Source organism: Lithobates pipiens, unplaced genomic scaffold, assembly GCF_037356315.1.
Source record: "Lithobates pipiens isolate NorthernLeopardFrog02 unplaced genomic scaffold, aLitPip1_a1.2 Scaffold_22, whole genome shotgun sequence".
Classification (NCBI taxonomy): Eukaryota; Metazoa; Chordata; class Amphibia; order Anura; family Ranidae; genus Lithobates; species Lithobates pipiens.
The window spans coordinates 6,284,621-6,308,378 of NW_027507784.1; the positions used below are offsets into that span (position 1 = coordinate 6,284,621).

Consider the following 23,758-nt stretch of genomic DNA (forward strand, 5'->3'; position numbering starts at 1 on the left):
CGATGGACTAATCCCTTCGGACCTAGTCTGCCGGAAAGTTCGGTCATGTGTATGCAGCATTAGTTGAAAAATACCCATTGCCTCTACACTGAAGAGGAAGTTAAAATTTTTAAGCTACCCTATTCCAGTAGAAAAGTGACATGTAGAATGCCTCTTCAATTCCCATATGTATTTAATGGGAGGGTCATTTTGTATGGAGATTTCTGTTAAAAGAACTTGCTTAGAGCTGAAGAACATGCTGATGGTGCCATTCAGCCATGAACATAGTAACCAGTAGCTTTGTCGAAAGAGGGACATGCACATTCCTTATTTTTTACTCTTAACATTATCATTTTGAAATGGGGAAAAAAACGAGCTTTCAGATTAAACTGAACTGATAGTGAACTAAGCTATGACTGCTGCTGAGGTGCAGGCATTAGATGTGCAAGTACCATTGGTAAGGTTGAGCATAGAATTACGAGGGGTTGTATTTTGGTCAAATACTCCATAAATCCAGGGGTTTGAAACCAATTTGAAGAATACCAACTTCAAACTGGTTTCAAACCCCTGGATTTATGGAGTATTTGACCAAATTCCAACCCCTCGTAATTCTATTCCACATCACTTGCTCAACTATAAAATGCCAGATTTGACATTTATTAGAAAAATAACCGGGGGTGTGGCTTAGAACAAAGAGTGGGCATGCATTAGTGCCGATTTGGAAAGAAAGCAATGTTCTCAGTACGCCCAAACTTGAAATCTAAAGCTGGCCATAGACAGTTTGAATCTCAGGGACCGGCTAAGATTCAAATCATTTATGGGCTGATTGTATCCAAGTTGATCCATAGATACATTTTGGTAAAAGCATGTTGGATTTTTACATGCAATTATTGCCAGCAGGTGTAGCCGCTAGCAATGATAACATATGTTCTCCTAGCCAGGATTGGCTCCCCATCCCCAAGCCTGGAAAAGACAATGGAATAGCTCCATTGGAGGGATTCTCCCATCAACAATGACTGTGTTGTGACTGTATATCAGGAAGATAAAAAAACGAGCTAGCACAAGTGAAGCCCATTTAACTCTCCATATTTATTTAAAAGCAATAAAAAGTACCAGCAAAGAGCATGTGTGATATCGTCAATGTTAACGGTGTTCGCGGCTTTGTCCATGCACGAGCCGTCAGCTTGCTGGATCTTTGTTATATTGTGTGTACCAGTCGTCAGAAAGGTACCTTTTATTACATTTAAATACAAAAACAAAGGGATTAGTAATTAAACACAATCCAAAGCGCAGAAGTGATGGCAATTGAAGATTAAACAAATGGCAGCTTCCTTGACTGAAAACGATAGGGGGGGTTTACTTCTACTTTTATAAACTCATATAGAATGCAACCAGTCCTTTAAAAATAAAACAACATTGAATATCCAGAAAGTGAGATATGCAATAAAGTTGACTGAAGAGATCTACCAACAGGTATAGACACGTGGCATACAGTACGCCTCTTACCGAATGTGTTGGATCATAGATTATAATGGTCAAATGCGCATGTGATAGGAATTGGGGAGCCAGCATCAAATGGAAATGATTACCACTCAGCAGCGATACCAGATGTATATCGAGAAGATGAAAAAATAAGCTAACATAGTGAAGCCCATTTAATGAAGTAATAAAAAGTAACTTCAGGTGACTTGTAAACACAGCATAAAAAAGATGCAGCAAGCTGACGGCTCATGCAGGGACAAAGCCACGAATACCAGCAAAGAGCTTGCGTGATGTCATCACTCTCACCATTGACGACATCCAACACACTCTTTGCTGTTACTTTTTATTACTTTTAAATAACGATGGAGATTTAAATGAGCTTTATTCGTTTTTTTTTTGTTTTTTTTTTCATCTTCCTGATACACATCTGGTATCGCTGCTGAGTGGTAATCGTTTTCCATTTGATGCCCAATTGCTATCACATACGCATTTGACCATTGTAATCTATGATCCAACACATTCGGTAAGAGGCATAAGCTGAGTGTCTATACATGTCGGTGGATCTCTTCAGTCAACTTTATTGCATTTTCTGGGTATTCAATGTATTTTTTTTTTAAAGAACTGGTTGCCTTCTATATGAGTTTAATAAAGTGGAAGTAAACCCTCCTATATTTTTCAGTCAAGGAAGCAGCAATCTTGGCTAGACATGTGCAGAACGGAAAAATATTTGTTTTGTTTAATTTTGATCCGTTATTTGCATACATTCCTTTTGTTAAATTAGTTTAACTTACTCAATTCATTTTTTGTTTGGTTTATTTGTTTACAAATTGATTTGAAAAGTTTTCGAATTAATTTCAAATTTCGAAAGGTTTTTGAATTTGAAAAGTTTTTGAATTCAAATAGTTTTCCAATTTCCAAAAAGAATAAAATAGAATAGAAAATAAAGGAATGGAATAGAAAAAAATTATATCTTTTTTCTATTCTATTCCTTTACTTTCTATTTTATTTTATTCTCTTTGGAAATTAAGTTTGAAAACTTTTTGAATTTGAAGACTATTCGAAAACTATTCAAATTCAAATTTAGTTCCAATTTCGTTATTTCCAAATAATGAAAATTCGTTCGAATTTTAATTTGGAATGAAACAAACCGCACATTGGCCTCTGTTTAACCCTCAACTGCCATATTGCTGCACATGTGATTGGCTATCACAGCAGCCGTCGGATGGATGGTTTTGTTTGAGAGCCCAACCAATGGGACAGTTAAGCCGCGTACACACGGGCGGACTGTCTGGCCTACTTAGTCCGCCGAAACACATTTCAGTGGACAGTCCGCTCGTGTGTGGGCTTCAGCGGACTTTTTCAGCGTGCAGTCTGGCGGACTAAGTATTTCGGAATTTCCGTAATACTGTCCGTCGGACTCGCATTTCGGCGGACAATCCGCCCGTGTGTGTGCCAGTCCGCCGTACTTTTGAAATGAGCGGACTTTTCCCGCCCGGAGAAAAGTCGGCTCATTTCGAGCGGGTATCCAGGTAGGCGGGGCCCGCGAAGGAGACGTCGCTGGCCCCGCCGCCTGGTATGGACTTAAAGGGGAACCCCAAAGCCGAAAAAAATCGGCGTGGGGGTCCCCCCCAAGTCCACAACAGACCCTTGTCCGAGCACGCTACCCGGCCGGCCAGGAAAGGGGGGCGAGCGAGCGCCCCCCCTCCTGAGCCGTACCAGGCCGTGTGCCCTCAACATGGGGGGGTGCCTTGGGGAAGGGGGGGCCGCGCGGCCCCCCCACCCCAAAGCACCTTGTCCCCATGTTGATGAGGAAGAGCTATAAGAAGGCGCGTTGGCCCGGCAGAAGAACCGAAGAGGGGGAAAAGACCCCCGAAGTCGGGAGAAGAGGCCGGCAGCGAGGAAGAAAGCCGGGCTCCTCCGCTAGCAAAAGAGCTACAAGAAGATAGCGGAGGAGTCCGGCGAGAAGACCCCCGAAGACGGAAGACCCCCGGAGCTGTGCAATAAAGTATTTTATCTCGTGTGTTGTGTTTTTTTTTGTACTTTTATTTTACAGGTGAATGGGTAGGGGTACATTGTACCCCATACTCATTCACATAGGGTGGGGGGCCGGTATCCGGGGGCCCCCTTATTAAAGGGGGCTCCCGGATTCCGATAAGCCCCCCGCCCGCAGACCCCGACAACCAACGGCCAGGGTTGTCGGGAAGAGGCCCTTGTCCTCATCAACATGGGGACAAGGTGCTTTGGGGTGGGGGGGCCACGCGGCCCCCCTTCCCCAAGGCACCCCCCCATGTTGAGGGCACACGGCCTGGTACGGCTCAGGAGGGGGGGCGCTCGCTCGCCCCCCTTTCCTGGCCGGCCGGGTAGCGTGCTCGGACAAGGGTCTGTTGTGGACTTGGGGGGGACCCCCACGCCGATTTTTTTCGGCGTTGGGGTTCCCCTTTAAGTCCATTCCAGGCGGCGGGGTCAGCGACGTCTCCTTCGCGGGCCCCGCCTACCTGGAGACGCGCTCGAAATGAGCGGACTTTCCTCCGCGTGTGTGGGCGAGTCCGTTCATTTCAAAAGTAGGGCGGATAGTATGGCGGACTTAGTACGCCGTATTAGTCCGCTCAAAAAGTGCCGTGTGGGGGCAAGTCCGTTTATTCAAAAGTATGACGGACTGTCCGTCGGATTGTCTGACGGACTAAGTTGGCCAGACAGTCCGCCCCGTGTGTACGCGGCTTTACATTTCCAGCACGTGTCAGGAATGTAACTGTTTCTTAAAACTTCTTTATCGATGGATTTACTTCAACTTTCAATTGACATGGCATTGCTTGCTTTACACTATCACGTTTGCACTTTAATTACTAATGCAATTGTTTGTTATCTAAGGGATTGATTACATTTTTATCTATTTATATTTTACTTTTACTCAATTATTTGCATTTTTTGCACTTTATAGATGCACATTTTTTCACTTGATATTCAGTAGCACTGCTTAATTTAGACGTATTTTATTTTAGAGCCGGTATCATAGTTGACTTAAGTGGCTGCTTATTTTATACCTTTTTTTGACCTACCGTGGGTTTCAAGGACTTTATTACCTGCTTGATTTCCTGGTTGTATCCCGTTAGTAGTATATAATGATTTTTTACAGTAACAGCCAGGAACGTTGTCCACTATTCTGCATTCCTCATCCGGAGCGCAGTCCACCCCTGAGCAGGTATGATTCGATTCTGGAAGAGAAGGAACACAAAGGATGTTTTATGAACTAAAATAAAAACACATACAATTCTACAATGTATCATAAATGATTGCAGCTTACTGAATTACGCTTGGTGGCAGTACTGACCTGTACAATAGGCAAAATAGCAGCCTGGTGTCCTCTTTAGATGATACACGTAAAATCCTTCTGAACACATTTTAACAGAAATATTGAAGATATTCGTACAATCGTCACCAATCCAGTTGTAACACATTGAACGTTTCACAATGCCGTCACTGACTGTAGGGTGGGAGCTGTTCATCCAAATGGGGATATAAGTCCCACAGCTGTAATGTGGTATGTTGTGCTCGGGGATCTGCTGGTCATATTCTCCTTTAAACCGGTGCCAACCAGAGAGAGCATAGTCACAATGATACCAGTTATACCCGTAATCATAATTGTATGTATTAGAAGTACTGCGCCAGGGGTCATTAAGTACGGTGTGGTTGGAGCAAGGGTCAATACAGGAATATGACCCAATGGACTTCACGCATTCTTCATTAGAGCCACACGGTGTTCCTTGTTGGCATTCATTGACCTCACAGTGTCTTCCATCTCCGAAATATCCATAGGGACAAGTACAGGTGTAATATCCATAATAATTTGTACATATAGCTACTGGATCACAGTCATTGAGAGAGCTGTCCGCACACTCATCAGTATCAACACAGCCAAATTCTTCTTTATATTCAAATCCGGTGCCACAACCACAGGTGTAAGATCCGACAGTGTTCACACAGGCACTAAAACCAGTATAATAACACTTGTTGGTGTAAGAGCCCACACATTCTTCTATATCATTACATGATTTTCCATCTCCAGCAAATCCCTCTTTACACGTGCACTCCCCGTATCCTCCAAACTCCGAACAAGTGGCATTCGGGTGGCAGTCAGTATTTGAACAATTCCCTTAAAAGAGAAGGAAAAATATGGTGTTTTTTTTTTGTTTTGTTTTTTATGGGTAGTGGGTTTCTATGGAATAAAAAAAACATAAGGGGGGGTATTTACAAGAGGCAAATCCACTTTGCGCTACAAGTGCACTTGGAAGTGCAGTCGCTGTAAATCCGAGAGGGACATGCAAGAAAAAAAAAAAAAAAAAACAGCATTTTAGCTTGCACATGATTGGATGATAAAATCAGCAGATCTTTCCCTCATTTCACATCTACCCCTCAGATTTACAGCAACTGCACTTCCAAGTGCACTTGTAGTGCAGAGTGGAATTGCCTTTTCGTAAATAACCCCCAAGGTGTAGTAATTTCCAGAAAAGTATATTTTAATGGGCTAAGTTCCATAACGGACAAATAAGGAAGAAGTGAAGTAAATATGAGGCAGATTTGAGATTCATGAGCAACTTCATTCATACATTTGTCCAAAAATTGGCACTGCATAACACCTGACCCTGACCACTTCATAACCACTTGCAGACCTGAAGATTTCCCTGCTTAATCCCCAAGCCATTTTTTGCGATACGGCCCTGCATCACTTTAACTGACAATTGGGCAGTCCTGCGACACTGTACCTGAACAAAATTGACATTTTTTTCCCCCTACAAATAGAGCTTTCTCTTCATCAGTTTGGCCAATATGTATTTTTCTACATATATTTAATAACAAAAAAATTGCAATATATGTATATTGATTGGTTTGCACAAAAGTTATAGCTTCTACAAAATAGGGGATAGATTTATGGAATTTTTATTATTATTATTTTTTTTACTAGTAAAGGCGGCAATCTGCGATTTTTGTGGCAGACAGATTGGACACTTTTTTGGGACCAGTGGCATTCATACAGTGATCAGTGCTATAAAAATGCACTGATTATTGTGTAAATGTCACTGGCAGAGAAGGGGTTAACACTAGGGGTTCATCAAGGGGTTAAATGTGTTCCCTGGGAGGTATTTCTAACTGTGGGGGGGAGATAGGGTAGACTGGAGGAGGAGAGAGATCACTGCTCCTAATCACTAGGAACAGCAGATCTTTCTATCCTCCCCTGTCAGACTGGAGATCTGTTTATACTGACAGTTCCCCCATTCTGGCCCTCTTTTCCATGATTGCGGGTGGCAGGCAGACATCGTGGCTGCCGGTCTTGTGCATAGGGTTAACCCACCGGCTTTTAACCGTTTCCCGACTGCCTCATGCAGATATAGTGCGGCAGAAGGACACGTACAGGCAGAATCACGTACCTGTAAATTGCCACTTAAGAGGCGGGTTGCGTGCACGCGCCTGCAGGGAGATTCATGAGTGCGGGGAAGTTCTGATGTAAACAAGCATTTTCCCGTTCTGCCTAATGACACTGTCACTGATCACAGCTGCCTGTAATCAGGAGCGGTGATCAGTGTCATGCCACACACAGCCCCCCCCCCCCCACAGTTAGAATCACTCCCTAGGACACTCTTAACCCCTACAGTGGCACCTAGTGGGTAACCCCTTCACTGCTGGTCACATTTACACAGTAATCAATGCATTTTTATAGCACTGATCGCTGTATAAATGTAAATGGCCCCAAAATCACGCCAAAAGTGTCCGATCTGTCCGTCATAATGTCGCAGTCATGATAAAAAAAAGTCGCTGATTGCCGCCATTGCTAATAAAAAAAAAAGCCATAAAACTATCCCCTATTTTGTAAACACTATAACTTTTGCGCAAATCAATCAATAAACGCTTATTACAATATTTTTTTTTTTTTTACCAAAAATATGTTGAAGAATACGTATCGGCCTAAACTGAGGAAAAAAATATATATTTTTTTTATATTTTTTGGGGGGTATTTATTAAAGCAAAAAGTAAAAAAAAGTGTTTTTTTTCAAAATAGTCACCATTTTTTTTGTTTATAAAATAAAAACTGCACCAAAAGAAATCTCTATGTGTGGGGGAAAAAAAGGACATCAATTTTGTTTGAGAGCCACGTCACACGACCGCGCAATTGTCAGTTAAAGTGGTTGTAAACCCTTACAAACCACTTTGACCTACAGGTAAGCCTAGATTAAGGCTTACCTGTAGGTCCAAGAAATATCTCCTAAACCTATATGGTTTAGGAGATATTTGCCCGAAAACAGGCACCGCTGTCTACGGCGCATGTTTTTATTTGAAAACAGAAGCACAGCTGACCACTTGCCGACCAGCCGCCGTCATTATACTGCAGCAGGTCGGCTCATTCCCACCAATTGCCGTAGCTGTATGCTGGCTCCTTTAACCACTTAAGCCCCGGACCATTTGTCTGTCCAAAGACCAGAGCGTTTTTTTTTTGTGATTCGCCGCTGCGTCGCTTTAAAGAGGAAGTAAACCCTGATGAGTGTTACTTCCTCTTTCATTCCCTGCAAAGGTAAAGCATAATGGACTACTATGCATCGCATCACATCGCATCGCATAGTAGTCCATTATGTGTCACTTACCTGACACAGGAGCCAGCGAAGTCGCCGCTGTCCCCTGTAGTCCGCCGCACCCATCTTGCTGGTGGGGGTCTCGCAGCTCCGCCGCTGTCATTCGGCGAAGCTGCAATGACATCACTCCCGCGGCAGCTCCGTCGTTGAGAATGCCGCGCCCAGTGCGCGTAGTGCGCGCATGCGCACTGGGCGCGGCATTCTCAACGACGGAGCTGCCGCGGGAGTGATGTCATTGCGGCTTCGCCGAATGACAGCGGCGGAGCTGCGAGACCCCCACCAGCAAGATGGGTGCGGCGGACTACAGGGGACAGCGGCGACTTCGCTGGCTCCTGTGTCAGGTAAGTGACACATAATGGACTACTATGCGATAGTAGTGATGCGATGTGATGCGACGCATGCGCACTGGGCGCGGCATTCTCAACGACGGAGCTGCCGCGGGAGTGATGTCATTGCGGCTTCGCCGAATGACAGCGGCGGAGCTGCGAGACCCCCACCAGCAAGATGGGTGCGGCGGACTACAGGGGACAGCGGCGACTTCGCTGGCTCCTGTGTCAGGTAAGTGACACATAATGGACTACTATGCGATGCGATGTGATGCGATGCATAGTAGTCCATTATGCTTTACCTTTGCAGGGAATGAAAGAGGAAGTAACACTCATCAGGGTTTACTTCCTCTTTAAAGCGACGCAGCGGCGAATCACAAAAAAAAAACGCTCTGGTCTTTGGACAGACAAATGGTCCGGGGCTTAAGTGGTTAAAGGAGCCAGCATACAGCTACGGCAATTGGTGGGAATGAGCCGACCTGCTGCAGTATAATGACGGCGGCTGGTCGGCAAGTGGTCAGCTGTGCTTCTGTTTTCAAATAAAAACTTGTTTCATAACGATTGACAGGGTACGCACATACACAGATACAAAGTAATTTACAAAAAAAAAAAAAAAGAGTGCTCCTCAAAAATTTGTCAACCAATCAGGGTGTAAGGGAATCATCCAAAACCAAAAAAAGGTATCAACAAGATTTATGTTATTTGGAAGAAAACAAACTACATAAAAGTTGGGTTCTCTCTGGTTCTCCCTGGCTCTGGGGTGGTGGTGACCATATAGCTATAGTTTGCTGAGGTCTACATGTAATAGAAAGATAATGGTGATGATATATATACAAAGGAGGAAATCACAATACTGTTATATGACGGCCTTACCTGATTTGTCCAACCCTGAAAAACATGTACAAAAAAAAAAAAAAGAATTAGATTCTAAAAAGAATGTCCCACGTAAAGTAACATTTTGTGACAAGTATGATTGTATGGTCCTCATGTACACTCTACACACAAGGCATTCCTCATGTTCTTCTGTAGATAATACTGTACCAGGTGTGGTTAGCATTGCAGCAGTAAACCAATGTAGGACGGGGTAGGTACCAGTTCACACCATTATTATATTAAGTGTAATAAATGTATTCATCTTCCATAAAACATTGTCACAATTTAAAATATTAGGGCTCAGAAACGCCCAAACACCTACTATCCACCTTATACAAATTACAACATCCATGATCAACTCCGGTCCTACACCAGGAGGTGGACCACAGACCTGGGAAGGGACCTTTTACTGGTTGACTGGCAAAAGTCATTCCACTTCAAGCATAAATCCTCCATCTCCTGTTACACACAGGAGAAGAACTTTAAACTCCTATCCAGGTGGTACAGGGACCCTTAATCCCACTATAGAATCTTCCCATCCACCCCCGCTTCATGTTGGAGATTTGGGCACACAGATGGAAGCTATCTCCACATATGGTGGGAGTGCGGGGCCATACTTTGGTCACAGGTTTTCGCCATATACAGCAGCCTTTACGGCCGACCTACGACACCCACACCAGAGATGTCCTTGCTGTCTATGCTTCCCGGGTTCCATACCCTCGCAAAAACGCTCCCTACTCCGATTTTTCCTATCGGCTACCAGACAACTCGTACCCCTCTTCTGGAAAACCACCACCACCCCTCCGCTATCCTCCTGGGTTTCAGTGGTCAATGACATCATGCGAATGGAAGAGATGATAGCCTTGGATAATGATACATTTGACAAATTTCGCAACTCTTTGGCTAATCTGGATTGATTACTCTACCTCAGATGCTTTAAAAGCCTTGTTAACACCCACCAGGCTGAACTTACTCGGTCTGGCCTCTCTGACCCCCCCGACAGGGTTTGCTCACTCCCTCTAACATCCCTTACTTTCCTTTTTTTCCCCAACTTCTCCCCCTATCTTATTCCTCTTTTCCCTCCTCAGACAGGCATGTACTGGTCATTGGGACTACCGGGAGTTTCCCGGTGGGCCGATGGCTCAGTGGGCCACTCTGATGTAAGGGGGCTGGTGATGGGACACTCTGACATAAGGGGGCTGGTGATGGGACACTCTGATGTAAGGGGGCTGGTGATGGGACACTCTGATTTAAGGGGGCTGCTGATGGGACACTCTGATGTAAGGGGGCTGCTGATGGGACACTCTGATCTAAGGGGGGTGCTGATGGGACACTCTGATGTAAGAGGGTGCTGATGGGACACTCTGATGTAAGGGGGCTGGTAATGGGACACTCTGTTGTAAGTGGGCTGGTGATGGGACACTCTGATGCAAGGGAGTGCTGATGGGACACTCAAAATGTAAGTGGGCCGGTCTGGATGAAGTCCAGGGCCAAATTTCTGTCCCAGTCCAGCCCTGTCCTCAGATGTCCGCAATAAAGTCTCAGAACAGGTGATTCTATCTGTACTTTCCACTAGATATCTTACAACACCCCAGGTATAAATCGACCCACATTAATATGCAAAGGTATACCTGAACCACGTCGGTTTCTACCCAAACTACATCTATTATACAGAATGATTTGTATATACCTACTGTTCCGAACATACAGATGTAATACATTTGGTAATGTACCACCCTGTTAAAACTTAATAAAAATAGATTTGACTCTAAAATATTAGGGCTAGTACAGATGTGTACATTACATAACAAAGATATATTATATGCCCCCTACATCTATTTTCTCTCCTATATTCAAACATATAATGTCGGAATATTACACAGATGACCCCAATTTTGGTATATCAGTAGTGGAGGAGGGGCAAACTGATTTCTGCTCAATGCATTTCATGGACTGTAGATGCCACTTCCTCAGGTATGTCTAATGCCCCATACACACGGTCGGAAATTCCGATGGAAAAAGTCTGATCGGATTATATTGTCGGAAAATCCGATTGTGCGCGGGCTCTATCGGACTTTTTCCGTCTGAATTTCCGATGGCAAAAGTTTGAGAGCAGGATCTAAAATTTTCCAACAACAAAATCCGATCGGACTTTTTTCTGATCGTGTGTAGAGATTTCCGACGAACAAAGCACCACGCATGCTCAGAAAAAATTTGGAGAAGAAAGCTATTGGCTACTGCCCTCTCTATAGTCCCGTTGTACGAGGTTTATGTCACCGCGTTCAGAACGATTGGATTTTCCAACAACTTTGTGCAAACATGTGCATGCAAGAGACAAGTTTGAGCCAACATCAGTCGGAAAAAATCAGATGGATTTTGTTGTTGGAATGTTTGACCGTGTGTATGGGGCATAACAGTGTAGACTGACTGCCAATAGTCACAGGAGCGGGCTGACAAGAAGTATGTGTCTTTAATGCCGCGTACACACGACCGGACTTTTCATCAGAATAAACTCTGAGTATCCGACGGAGTTTCGACTGAACGCACTTGCCTACACGTGATCACACCAAAGTCTGTTCATTTTGATCATGTACAACGGGGTTAGAAAAGGAAGTTAGCCAGTAGCCAATAGCTGCCCTTGTGTCGTGTTTGGTACGTCGGACCAACATACAGACGAATGGTTTTCCTGTTAGGAATTGATTCTGTCAGGTCACCTAGAGCCCAGGTGACAGATGCACACCGTAGGGCTTAGGAGTGCACCGCAAGGTTGTGGACCCTACGGCTGACTGCTGCGGACGGGGGTCAAAGTGATAGGAAGGCAGGGCTGCCAGAACACCAAGATGGATCCCACCGGGGTTAGAGCGTAAGATTCCCTGGGGCGCGGAGTCTAAGAGCCAGCAGGTGTTCACCAGAGCCTCGAGTGGTGAGGATGGACTTGGCTGCAACTGGCTCCAGGTCACGACCCCCAGGGTCCCCCAGCTCACACCCACAGTAGGCAACAGGAGGATAGGGATGGTGAGGGACAAAGCCAAGGTCGGGGCCACAAGCAGATAAGAATAGTCGGGGACATGCCAAAAGGTCAGGATCACAAGCAAACAGGGATAGTCAAGGACACGCCAAAGTCGGTAACGGAAAACAGTAGAAGAGCACACGGCAGGTAACAGGAAGCTAACACACAATGGAATACACAATGGTTGATCAGAGGGGTTGGCCTGCAGTGCACAGGTTAATATAGAGTAGTCTGATAGGAGCTAGGGTGGAGCCATGCCAGAGGATGGATTACAAAAGCAGTCAGGTGAGGGTCGGCTGGTCTCTAGAAATGAACACATGGAGACAGGTAAGCAGACAAACTCTATTGCATAACAGATTCAGTCGGAAATATTTAAAACGTTCTATTTCTAGGTCCATCAGACTTTTTTGAAAAAAAAGTCAGCTGAAGCCCACACACGATTGGAACATCCGATGAAATTATTACGTCTGACCTTTTCTGCCGGAAAGTCCGACCGTGTGTACACGGCATTAGAGAACACACTGAAAACAATCGACTTTTTTTTTAATTAATTAGAAAAGGAAACAATAACATTACCCTTCACTTCCTATTAATGTAGCCAACTGCTGTAAATGACTAATCTTCCAGACTCTACTCTATGCCACCATTGCCAGCGTCACTGGATTGGTCCTATGGAGGTCACATGGCTCCCAGAAGATATTTGGGAATCTGACATGTCAAAAAAAAAACACTGAAATCCAGATTCGGATTTTGGCCATCTGAATCTGGTGAAATCTGATCTAAATTTAAATCTCAGGAATGTATCTTTTAGACAAGTCATAGGAGAGGGCCTATGAGATTCAGAAGTATTTGTAAAGACTGTGAAAATAGAACTTACCAGTAAATCCTAAAACTTGTACAGAAAGTATGTGACTCCCCCGAGCGTTCAGAATCCAGGATCCCACAGCCGGACTTTTTACCAAATGGGAACTTAGAATACTACTATCATAGGAGGAATAGTAGTAGTAATTCTCACTAAAATATGGATTTTTTGCAAATGTAAATGTTTTTCCTAAAATAATAAAGGGCACATAAATAAATGCAATTTAAATAAATATACAGATTCATAAAAAGGCTACTAAACACATTTTGTCAAACAATTGTCAGTGTAATATTCAAACAAGTTAATTTGCTTCTCTCTGCCAATCCTTTCACTGGCTTCCCCTACCCCACCGTATAAAATTCTAAATACTGACATACATACAAGGACATCCACAACCTTACCCCCAGCTACATCACCGAGCTCCTCTGCAGATATCGCCCCAAATCGCCCTCTTCGCTCCTCCCAAGACCTCCTGCTCTGTAGCTCCCTTGTAACCTCCCCCAATGCTCGCCTCCAGGACTCCTCCAGACCCTCTCCCATCCTCTGGAACTCTCTGCCCCAGTATGTACGGTCAGCCTCTACCCTGTCCACCATTAGGCGATCTTTGAAAACAAATTTCTTCAGGGAGGTCTACCCCACCTCCACCTAAGAACCGTACCCGAGCCACCTCGATCAGATCATCCCCCGCAGCTATTACCTTTGGCAGCGTCCACCCCTTTAGATTGTAAGCTCCATGAGCAGGGCCCTCCTGTCCCCGCTCTGCATTGTAAAGCACTGCGCAAACTGGTGGCGCAATATAGATCCTGTATAATAATAATAATAATAATAATTTGAAAAAAAGAAATAGGTTGGGACTTTATATAAGACCACGACACCAGTACATTGGTCTCCATCCCCGATAATATGAAAACAAAATGGGAAATAGGGACAGGAGGGACAATTGGGACTTTATATGAAACGACACACTACGGAATAATAAGTCATTAACATAGGGTAAAAGAAAGATAAACATTTATTTGTCAGTACCCTATGGGAGCATAGTGCATTTGATGATACAAACATTATAATTCATACATATATAATACAGTAGGACATAATATAATTATATCACATTAATAGTAGCATAATGAATAACGTAGTACCTAATCATTAATAATAATAAACACTACCCCCGACAATTAAATAGATAAATAAAACCAGAATGGGGTTAATGACTCCAATAATAGACACCATGATAAATATAATAATGCTGTGGCATGGCAGCAAGTAAATAGGCTTGCGTATAGGCTCGACGCGTTTCGTGGAAGGTGGTCCACTCATCGGGAGCTGTTTATTTTGGTTCACTATATATATATATATATATATATATATATATATATATATATATATATATATATATTTTTTTTTTTTTTTTTTTTTTTTTTTTTTTTTTACCTTCCACTGGGTTTGTTGGTTGTCACACTTACGGTTTTTCATTGTTTATTATTGGAGTCATTAACCCCATTCTGGTTTTATTTATCTATTTATTTGCTCCCATAGGGTACTGACAAATAAATGTTTATCTTTCTTTTACCGTATGTTAATGACTTATTATTCCGTAGTGTGTCGTTTCATATAAAGTCCCAATTGTCCCTCCTGTCCCTATTTCCCATTTTGTTTTAATAATAATAATTTGATCTGGGGGGAGCCGTCCATGAGCATACAGATTCAATTGTTTCACTAGTTAAGGCATTTCGGATAAAAGCTTCCAGAGATGATGAAAATGAAAAAGGTCCAATCCCAACAAATTCTACAATTTGTGCAACCTCTATGTATTGATTTCATGCCATCCACAAAATATTATCTCCGCAGTAACACCGATATGGCTACATGCCCTACTTATGATATTTTAACAATTATGCAGCAGTTGTGATCTTTACATTGCTGTGTACTAGAAGGATTTCCACCAGTTAAACCTTTTTATCAGAAATGAACACAATAACTAAAATGATTGATCTGCGAGTAACTGTAGGATAGAATTCTGCATATGGAGGTTTTTTATTTATGCGATTTTTTTCTATTGGTTGATGTAGATGGACTTGTGTCTTTTTCAACCTGACTAATTACATTACCTAGTTACATACCTAAGTAACCTAAACACTAGCTAGGGCTGCTTTTGGATTTCCCATTTTGCACAATTTTTGGACACAATCTGAAAGTTCAGACCCTTAGAATGAAGTGGATCCAGTGCTCACTAATACATTAAGATTAGGGTTGCACCGATGACCATTTTTTAGGACCGAGTACAAGTACGAATACTTTTTTCAAGTACTCACTGATACTGATTACTGATACTTTTTTTTTGTGTCATGTGACAGTGGCACTAATATACAGCAAGGATGGGCACTGATAGGTGGCACCGATGGGTATTGATGAGGTGTGGTTTGTGTCAGTAGTTTTTATTTTATTTTTTACAATTTTACTTTTTACAATTTCTTTAAAATTATGTGTTGCAATATTTTTTGTTATTATTTTTAAAATGCTTTCTTTGGGGGGGGGGGGGGGGGGATGTTGGTGGATGGTGTCTTTTTTTTATTATTATTATTTACAATTTTATTTTTTACAATTTCTTTAAAATGATGTGTTGTAATATTTTTTGTTATTATCTTTACATTTCTTTCTTTTGGTGGATGGTGTCTTTTTCTATACTTTTTCTATTCTATTATTATTATTATTATTATTATTATTATTTAACTTTTTAATATTTATTACAATTCTTTATTTTTATTTTTTAGCAGCCCTGTTGGTAGGGCCTTGGTGAGATATCAGGGGTCTAAACAGACAACCTTTGAGACAGGAAAAGGGACTGAGGACACAGATTCCCTAGTTCCCATCTCAGCAGCCTCAGCTGCACTGAAGATGAATGGAGTTTGCAATGCTCAGTTATGAATGAACCATCAGTGATTGGTGACTCTGCTTATTCAGAAAGGGAAGGAGCTGGTAAATTCGATATTTACCGGCTCCTTCCTCCACTTTCCACCCTGACAAGTCTGGGGCAAAGGGGGTGGGGGGTGGCGGAGGAGGACATTGAGAATTCGGGGAGCACAGAGGGGGACCTAGAGGGGGACACGGATAGGGACCGGAGGAGGACAAATAGGATGCATTGGACACATAAGACACACTGGGGGGCTTTGGTGAGATATCAGGGGTCTAAACAGACAACCTTTGAGACAGGAAAAGGGACTGAAGACACAGATTCCCTAGTTCCTATCTCAGCAGCCTCAGCTGCACTGAAGATGAACGGAGTTTGCAATGCTCAGTTATGAATGAACCATCAGTGATCAGTGACTCTGCTCATTCAGAAAGGGAAGGAGCCGGTAAATTAGATATTTACCGGCTCCTTCCTCCACCTTCCATCCTGACAGATCTGGGACAAAGGAGGGGTGGTGGAGGAGGACATGGAGGATTCGGGGATACCAGAGCGGGACCCAGACGAGGACACGGATGGGGATCGGAGGAGGACACATAGGATGCATTGGACACATAGGACACATTGGGGGCCTTTGGTGAGATATCAGGGGTCTAAACAGACAACCTTTGAGACAGGAAAAGGGACTGAGGACACAGATTCCCTAGTTCCTATCTCAGCAGCCTCAGCTGCACTGAAGATGAATGGAGTTTGCAATGCTCAGTTATGAATGAACCATCAGTGATTGGTGACTCTGCTCATTCAGAAAGGGAAGGAGCCGGTAAATTAGATATTTACCGGCTCCTTCCTCCACTTTCCATCCTGACAGGTCTGGGACAGAGGGGGGGGGGGGGTTGCGGAGGAGGACATGGAGGACCCAGGGAGCACAGAGGGGGACCCAGAGGAGGACATGGATGGGGACTGGAGGAGGGCACAGAGGACACGGGGAGTCTGAAGAGGATACAGGGGGTGGCCGGGATGAACGGTACGGCAGTGGGGGTAGTTACAAGCACCGATCTCCCTGTATAGCTTTCAATAAAGCATCTGAAAGCTGCAGGGGGGGGGGGGGGGTATGAGGAGGAGAAGGGGCAGTCAGCAGCTTTATTGAAAGCCAAACAGGGAGATCAGTGATTGTAACTCCCACACCACCTCACCGATCACCTGAGAGGCTGCCCAGGCATCAGATTAGGCTTCAGAGCTTTTGCACGAATACAAGTACTTGTGAAAATGCTCAATATCAGCACCGGTGTCGGTGCAACCCTACATTAAATGTGTTCAAATCTCAGGTTTCTGGTGACCCAAGAAGAAAAGAATTCCCATAAACTAGATAGTGTACGAAACCCGCTGACTCACAGGATACTTTATGTGACGTTTAAGGGTGCTTTTTTGATTTCCTAGTAGAAATGGTGGACATCAGTTTTATTTTATTACATTTGCTGGAAATTATATAATATATACATTTCAAAATTCTTACTGTAAGTCTATGGTCATGAACGTACCGTTTGGATCATTAAAATTAAGAGTGAATGTTTCATCTCCTGTGATCAATAAATGTGTGACGGGATTTGTAACATTGAACACGTCAGTATATTTATCCGTGACCTTTGTGTTGACGGCCAGGATGTGCTCCGATGAATTTAGAGGTTTTGACAACAATAATTCCAATGAGTGGAAAAGCTGCCACAGATAAGAGAGAAAGAAAATATATTATTTAAAAGCAAACAGATAATATTTATAAAGGAATATCTATAGGGGCACAAAGCCTTTGTTAACATCATGTATAGCATTTTCTACATACATCCAGACATTATAGTATATGTTAGTACATCAAGGTCTAAATATACAATTGCATTATGATAATTGATGCCTCGTCCTACAAGAATTGGTCCAGTGGCCACTACTGAAATGCCTCTTGGCTATCCCAGACCTTAGTGTTCCATATACTGAACTGGGGACCACCAAGGAGACCTGGACTGGGTTTTCCTGTTATATGGAAAGCTCTAAATCCTACAATGCATCATTATAAGACTCTTATGCCCTGTACACATGGTCGGACATTCAGATGGAAAAGGTCCATTCGGATTATATTGTCGGAAAATCAGATCATTTGTGGGCCCGGAAATTCCGACAAAAAAATTTGATCTGACTTTTTCCAATCATTTGTACGGAATTCCGATCGGACAAAATGCCACGCATGCTCAGATCAAATTACGAGACCAAAGCTATTGGCTACTAGCCTGAACATAGTCCCGTCATAACGAACGAACGTCATCACGTTTCGAGCGATCGGATTTCCCGATAACTTTGTCCGACCGTGTGTATACAACACCAGTTTAGGACAAAATCCGTCGGAAAAAAATCCAACAAATTTTTTGGTTGGAATGTCCGACCGTGTGTACAGGGCATTACAGAACTTCACGGGATCGATCAAACACAGAGTTTATATAGATAAAAACATCAGTCCCCAGCCTTATCTGAAAAACATCAATACATATGTTGGTTTAACCACTTCCCGACCAGCGCACGACGATGTACGTCGACAGAATGGCACGGGCAGGCATATTGGCGTACATGTACGTCCAATATTCAATGCCGCCCTGCCATCGGGGAGCGCGGCACCGGCGGCGCACTCCCGCTCTGGTCGGGACCCCCGTGAGTCCGGTCGTGGGACCCGCGGACTCGATCGCCGCGGGCATCCCCGCGATCGTCTCACGGAGCGGCCGAATGGAGGAAATGCCGTGTAAACTAGCAACTAGTGACGCTGATCTCTGCTCCATGTGATTGGAGCAGAGATCAGTGTTCACTAAATGAAAGCCCAACCCCCCACAGTTAGTAACACACCCCTACGAACACTTAACCCCTACACTGCCACCCACTGGTTAACCCTTTCACTGCCAGTGTCATTTACACAGGAATCACTGCATTTATATAGCAGTGATTACTGTATAAATGACAATGGTTCCAAAAATGTGTCAAAAATGTCCGATGGGTCCCCCACAATGTCGCAGTCACAATAAAAATCACTGATCGCCGCCATTACTAGTAAAAAAAAAAAAAAAAATGCTATAAAACTATCCCTATTTTGTAAACGCTATAACTTTTGCGCAAACCAATCAATAATCGCTTATTGCGATTTTTTTTACCAAAAATATGTAGAAGAATACGTATCGGCCTAAACTGAGGGGAAAAAAATGTTTTTTTATATATTGTTGGGGGATATTTATTATAACAAAAAGTAAAAAATAATGCGTTTTTTTTCAAAATTGTCGCTCTATTTTTGTTTATAGCGCAAAAAATTAAAACCGCAGAGGTGATCAAATACCACCAAAAGAAAGCTCTATTTGTGGGAAAAAAAGGACGTCAATTTTGTTCGAGAGCCACGGCGCACGACCGCGCAATTGTCAGTTAAAGCGACGCAGGGCCGAATCGCAAAAAGTGGTCTGGTCTTTGACCAGCAAAATGGTCCGGTCTGTAAGTAGTTAAAATAACTTTTTCGTCTTATTCACAGGAACGTAACTATAAGATTATGACGACATGTTATCGCTGTACGGTCTTACAAAATTAAAATTAATCCAGCTATGTCTGACCTATGCTAGAGATGCAATGAATCAAGAGGCACATTATTACATCTATGGTGGTCTTGTCCGAAAATAAAACCATATTGGTCGGCTATAAACGTAGTCATGTGGTCGCTGGCAAAAATTGGCAGGAGACTCCCGAGGTAGCGCTTCTCACTTTAATTCCTGGGTCAATTAAATCAATTAAAAGGGGGATATTTTGATTTTTTTTTGATGGCAGGAAGAGTTTTAATTCCAAGACATTGGAGATCCCAAATAACACCAACAATACGGGAATGGGTAGTAGAGATGAACCATATAATGCGTATGGAAGAGCTGATATGTACAGCAACTAATGGTGAATGCAACTTCTGGGAAGTCTGGGCCCCCGTGGGTGAAGTTGCTGGAGTCTCCTCAGATGTTATCTTTTCTGTAACTGTTGGGATCCTGTCTGTTCAATGCTATATTTCATTTTTATTTTTTTGTGGGTTGTTTGTTGTTGTTTGTTTTTTGTTTGGTGTTGTTGTTTGTTTATGTCTTGCTTTTCCCCTCAGTCAGCAGCCAGGCGTCCATGGGAGGAGACACGATAGTCTCTGCCACTACCAGTGGGTCCGGTAAGAGGCGGAAGACGACCGGAGCGGGGCGGGAGCCCGCCACTGATAAAAGTGATCTTGCAGCGAACGGAATTCCTGAAAATACTGGGGTTATGGCAGTTATGTACAGACGTATGGGAACTTTTTTTGGTGGTTAAGCATAATTATTGTTTTTTTTTTCCAGTTTTCCCTCTCTGTATTGTTGTTGTACAATGCCATTCTTTAAAAAAAAAATATATATATATTAAATAGAAAAAAAACATATTCCCGTTCATATTTTGCCATTGGCACATGAGACATGATTATTATATTATTATTATTATACAGGTTTTATATAGCGCCAACAGTTTGCTCAGCGCTTTACAACATGAGGGCAGACATTACATTTACATTACAATTTGGCACAAGAGGAATAAGAGGGTCCGGCTCGTTAGAGCTTACAATCTAAAAAGGAAGGGGCAATTGATACAAGAGGTAATAGCTGTGGGGGATGAGCTAATGGGGGAAGTAAAACAGTGTTAGTTAGAAGCAGGATAGGCTTCTTTGAAGAGAAGGGTTTTCAGGGATCGTCTAAAGATGGATAGATTAGGGGACAGTCAGACAGATTGGGGTAGGGAGTTCCAGAGGATGGGAGAAGCTCTGGAGAAATCCTGGAGGCGAGCATGGGAGGAGGTGACAAGGGAGCTAGAGAGCAGGAGGTCTTGAGATGACCGAAGAGAGCGGATTGGTTGGTATTTTGGGACTAGGTCAGTGATGTAGCTGGGGGCAGAGTTATGGATGGCTTTGTAAACTATTGTTAGTACTTTGAATTTTATTCGTTGGGTGAGTGGAAGCCAGTGCAGGGATTGGCAGAGAGGGGTGGAGGACACTGAATGGCTGGTAAGGTGGATGAGTCTGGCAGCGGCATTCATTATGGACTGGAGGGGGGATAGCCTACGTAAAGGTAATCCAACGAGGAGGGAGTTGCAGTAGTCGAGGCGAGAGATGACCAGGGAGTGAATTAGAAGCTTGGTGGTGTCATTAGTTAAAAAGAGGCGTATTCTGGAAATGTTGCGGAGGAAGGCAGCATGATTTGGACAGGGCTTGTATGTGGGCCTGAAAGGACAGTTCGGAGTCTAAGGTTACCCCTAGCACCCTGGCATGTGGGGATGGACTGATAGATGTGCCATTGATCTTGACAGAGAAGTCAGGTGAAGGGGTACGTGGGGGAGGAAATATTAAGAGCTCGGTTTTAGATAGATTAAGTTTGAGGAAGTGGTGTGACATCCAGGCTGATATGTCTGTTAGTAGATCAGCGATGCGTGAGGAGACTGATGGGGTGAGCTGAGGGGTAGAGAGATAGATTTGGGTGTCATCAGCATATAAATGGTAGCGAAAGCCATGGGAGGCTATCAGCTGACCCAAGGAGGATGTGTAGATCGAGAATAGTAGAGGTCCAAGGACAGAACCTTGGGGGACCCCAACGGTAAGAGGAGTTGGAGAAGAGGAAGTGGAGTTGTAAGTGACACTGAAGGTGCGATGAGATAGGTAAGATTCAAACCAACGGAGATTTCAGCCATGGAGACCAAGCAAATTGAGTTTTTTGAGGAGGAGGGGGTGGTCAACTGTATCAAAGGCAGCAGAAAGGTCCAAGAGTAAGAGTATGGAATAATGACCGTTGGTTTTGGCTGTTAGTAAGTCGTTGGTGAGTTTTAGAAGGGCAGTTTCTGTGGAGTGATGCACTGGCATGACACAACGGCTAAAAGGGTTTTATGCTATGCAAAATTAATTTTTCCTTGTTTTGCATACGGATTGAGTTATGGTGGTTCGAACATCCTGAGGATTGGGAGAGAGAGGTTTCCTGCCTGGCTTCCTTTGATGGTTTACCCAGATTATTTATCCATGCGATTTTTGGTCCCACTAAACAGGGATCTATTGTCCTGGTAAGCGGCCATAATCAGCTATTGGTGGCGGTATACTTTTGATCTTCATAAACACGTATTTCCATCGGTGCGAGTTTCCATTTAACACTGGACTTCTTGCGATTCTTCTGCATGCTGAAACTGCTGGGATTTCCTTTTGGACTATTTTTATATAAATACCATCTTTGCTTACTACATGTTACTGGATTATGTGCTATAAGTTGTGTAATAATGTGTATTAATTTGATTCACATTTTGGTATGAATTTTTCATTTATTTTTATCAATGTTTTTGTTCACTTGTGGGTGGTAGAGCATTATTATTTCACACATAATATCGATTACATTATGTATTTTTGTTTGATTTTTAACATATGAATTTTTGGAATTTTTATCACTGTATTATTTACCTTTACCCCCTCCTCCCCCCTCCTCCCCCCAACCAACACCAAAAAAAAAAAGGGGCAAAAGAGAAAACATTTCTTTTCTCTCTCTTTTCTCCCTCTTTCTTCTCTCTTGAACACCCACAGCACCTCTCTCTTAAACCTACTCGTTCCTCCTCATTCCTCTCCATCTCCATCCCCTTCCACCCTTGCATGATACTCCTTTTTCAGGAATGCGCCCCATTGTTGTCATTTACTTTTACTCCATTCTCTGTATAGACTCCTCAATTACCCTTAGGGCCGGTTCACACTTCAGGTGAGACGAGGCGACTCCGACTTGCCTCGCCGCGACCTGCCGCGACCTCAGCGGCAACTTGCAGATGACTTCTGTATAGAAGTCAATGCAAGTCGCCCCGAGGTCGCCCAAAAGTAGTACAGGAACCTTTTTTCTGAGTCGGAGCGACTCGAGTCGCTCCTCTCAGAACGGTTCCATTGTACAGAACGGGGGCGACTTGCGAGAGCGAGGCGAGGCGAGTCGCGTCGCCTCGCATCGCCCGCTGTGTGAACCGGCTCTTATATATTCTACTTTCCGGACCCATTCTGTTACTGTTGGGACTTGCGCAGTCTTCCAGTGACATGGGATCAAAGATTTAGCTGCATTCAACAGAACTGGAGTCATCGTTAGTGATGGCCGAACGGTTCGCCCGGCGGTCGTTTCGCGGCGAATTTCCGACTTTCGCCGTCCGCGGGTTCGAACGCCTTTTTCCGTCGTTCGCCCCGGCGGACTTACGTGTTTAATGTATACAAGAACTTTAACCTTTCGTGACACGTTTATCATGTGTTACAGGACAACCAATTGAGACATGACAGCTCATGGACACTTGGACATTCCCCCTAACCTATAAATACACCCGATCCGGTGGCCATTTTACATTCTTTCTTCTGTCACTGTAGGGAAAGGATCCTGTGTGGAGTAGGGACAGAGAAAACGCTAGCTATTTGGTACACAAAAGTTCTTTTCAGGACTGGTATAGGTGTTAGGTCAGCAGCCTGAGTTTCTTTTGTCAGTTTAGATAAAGGGACAGAGCGCTGTATGCTGCTATTTTAGGGACAGCTCAGCCAGATTAGTCTTTCTTCATCATCATCATCATCATCATCATTAGCTGTTACTATCAGGTCCACAAAAGAGCTGTTCCAGCTAATCGTTCCAGCCTACTCTTTTTTGC

General features: G+C 43.5%; 1 protein-coding gene across 1 annotated transcript in view; it reads right to left on the bottom strand.

The window, feature by feature from the left end:
* The window catches only part of LOC144000342 (uromodulin-like), a 103,742-nt gene that overhangs the window by 32,913 nt on the left and 47,071 nt on the right, over window positions 1-23,758 (bottom strand). The window contains exons 7-11 of the mRNA XM_077494133.1: window positions 17,599-17,776; window positions 13,168-13,341; window positions 9,281-9,295; window positions 4,790-5,611; window positions 4,542-4,673 (exon numbers count right to left, since the gene is read on the bottom strand). Coding sequence (XP_077350259.1) covers window positions 4,542-4,673; window positions 4,790-5,611; window positions 9,281-9,295; window positions 13,168-13,341; window positions 17,599-17,776 — 1,321 coding nt within the window. The remainder of the gene's footprint in view (window positions 1-4,541; window positions 4,674-4,789; window positions 5,612-9,280; window positions 9,296-13,167; window positions 13,342-17,598; window positions 17,777-23,758) is intronic.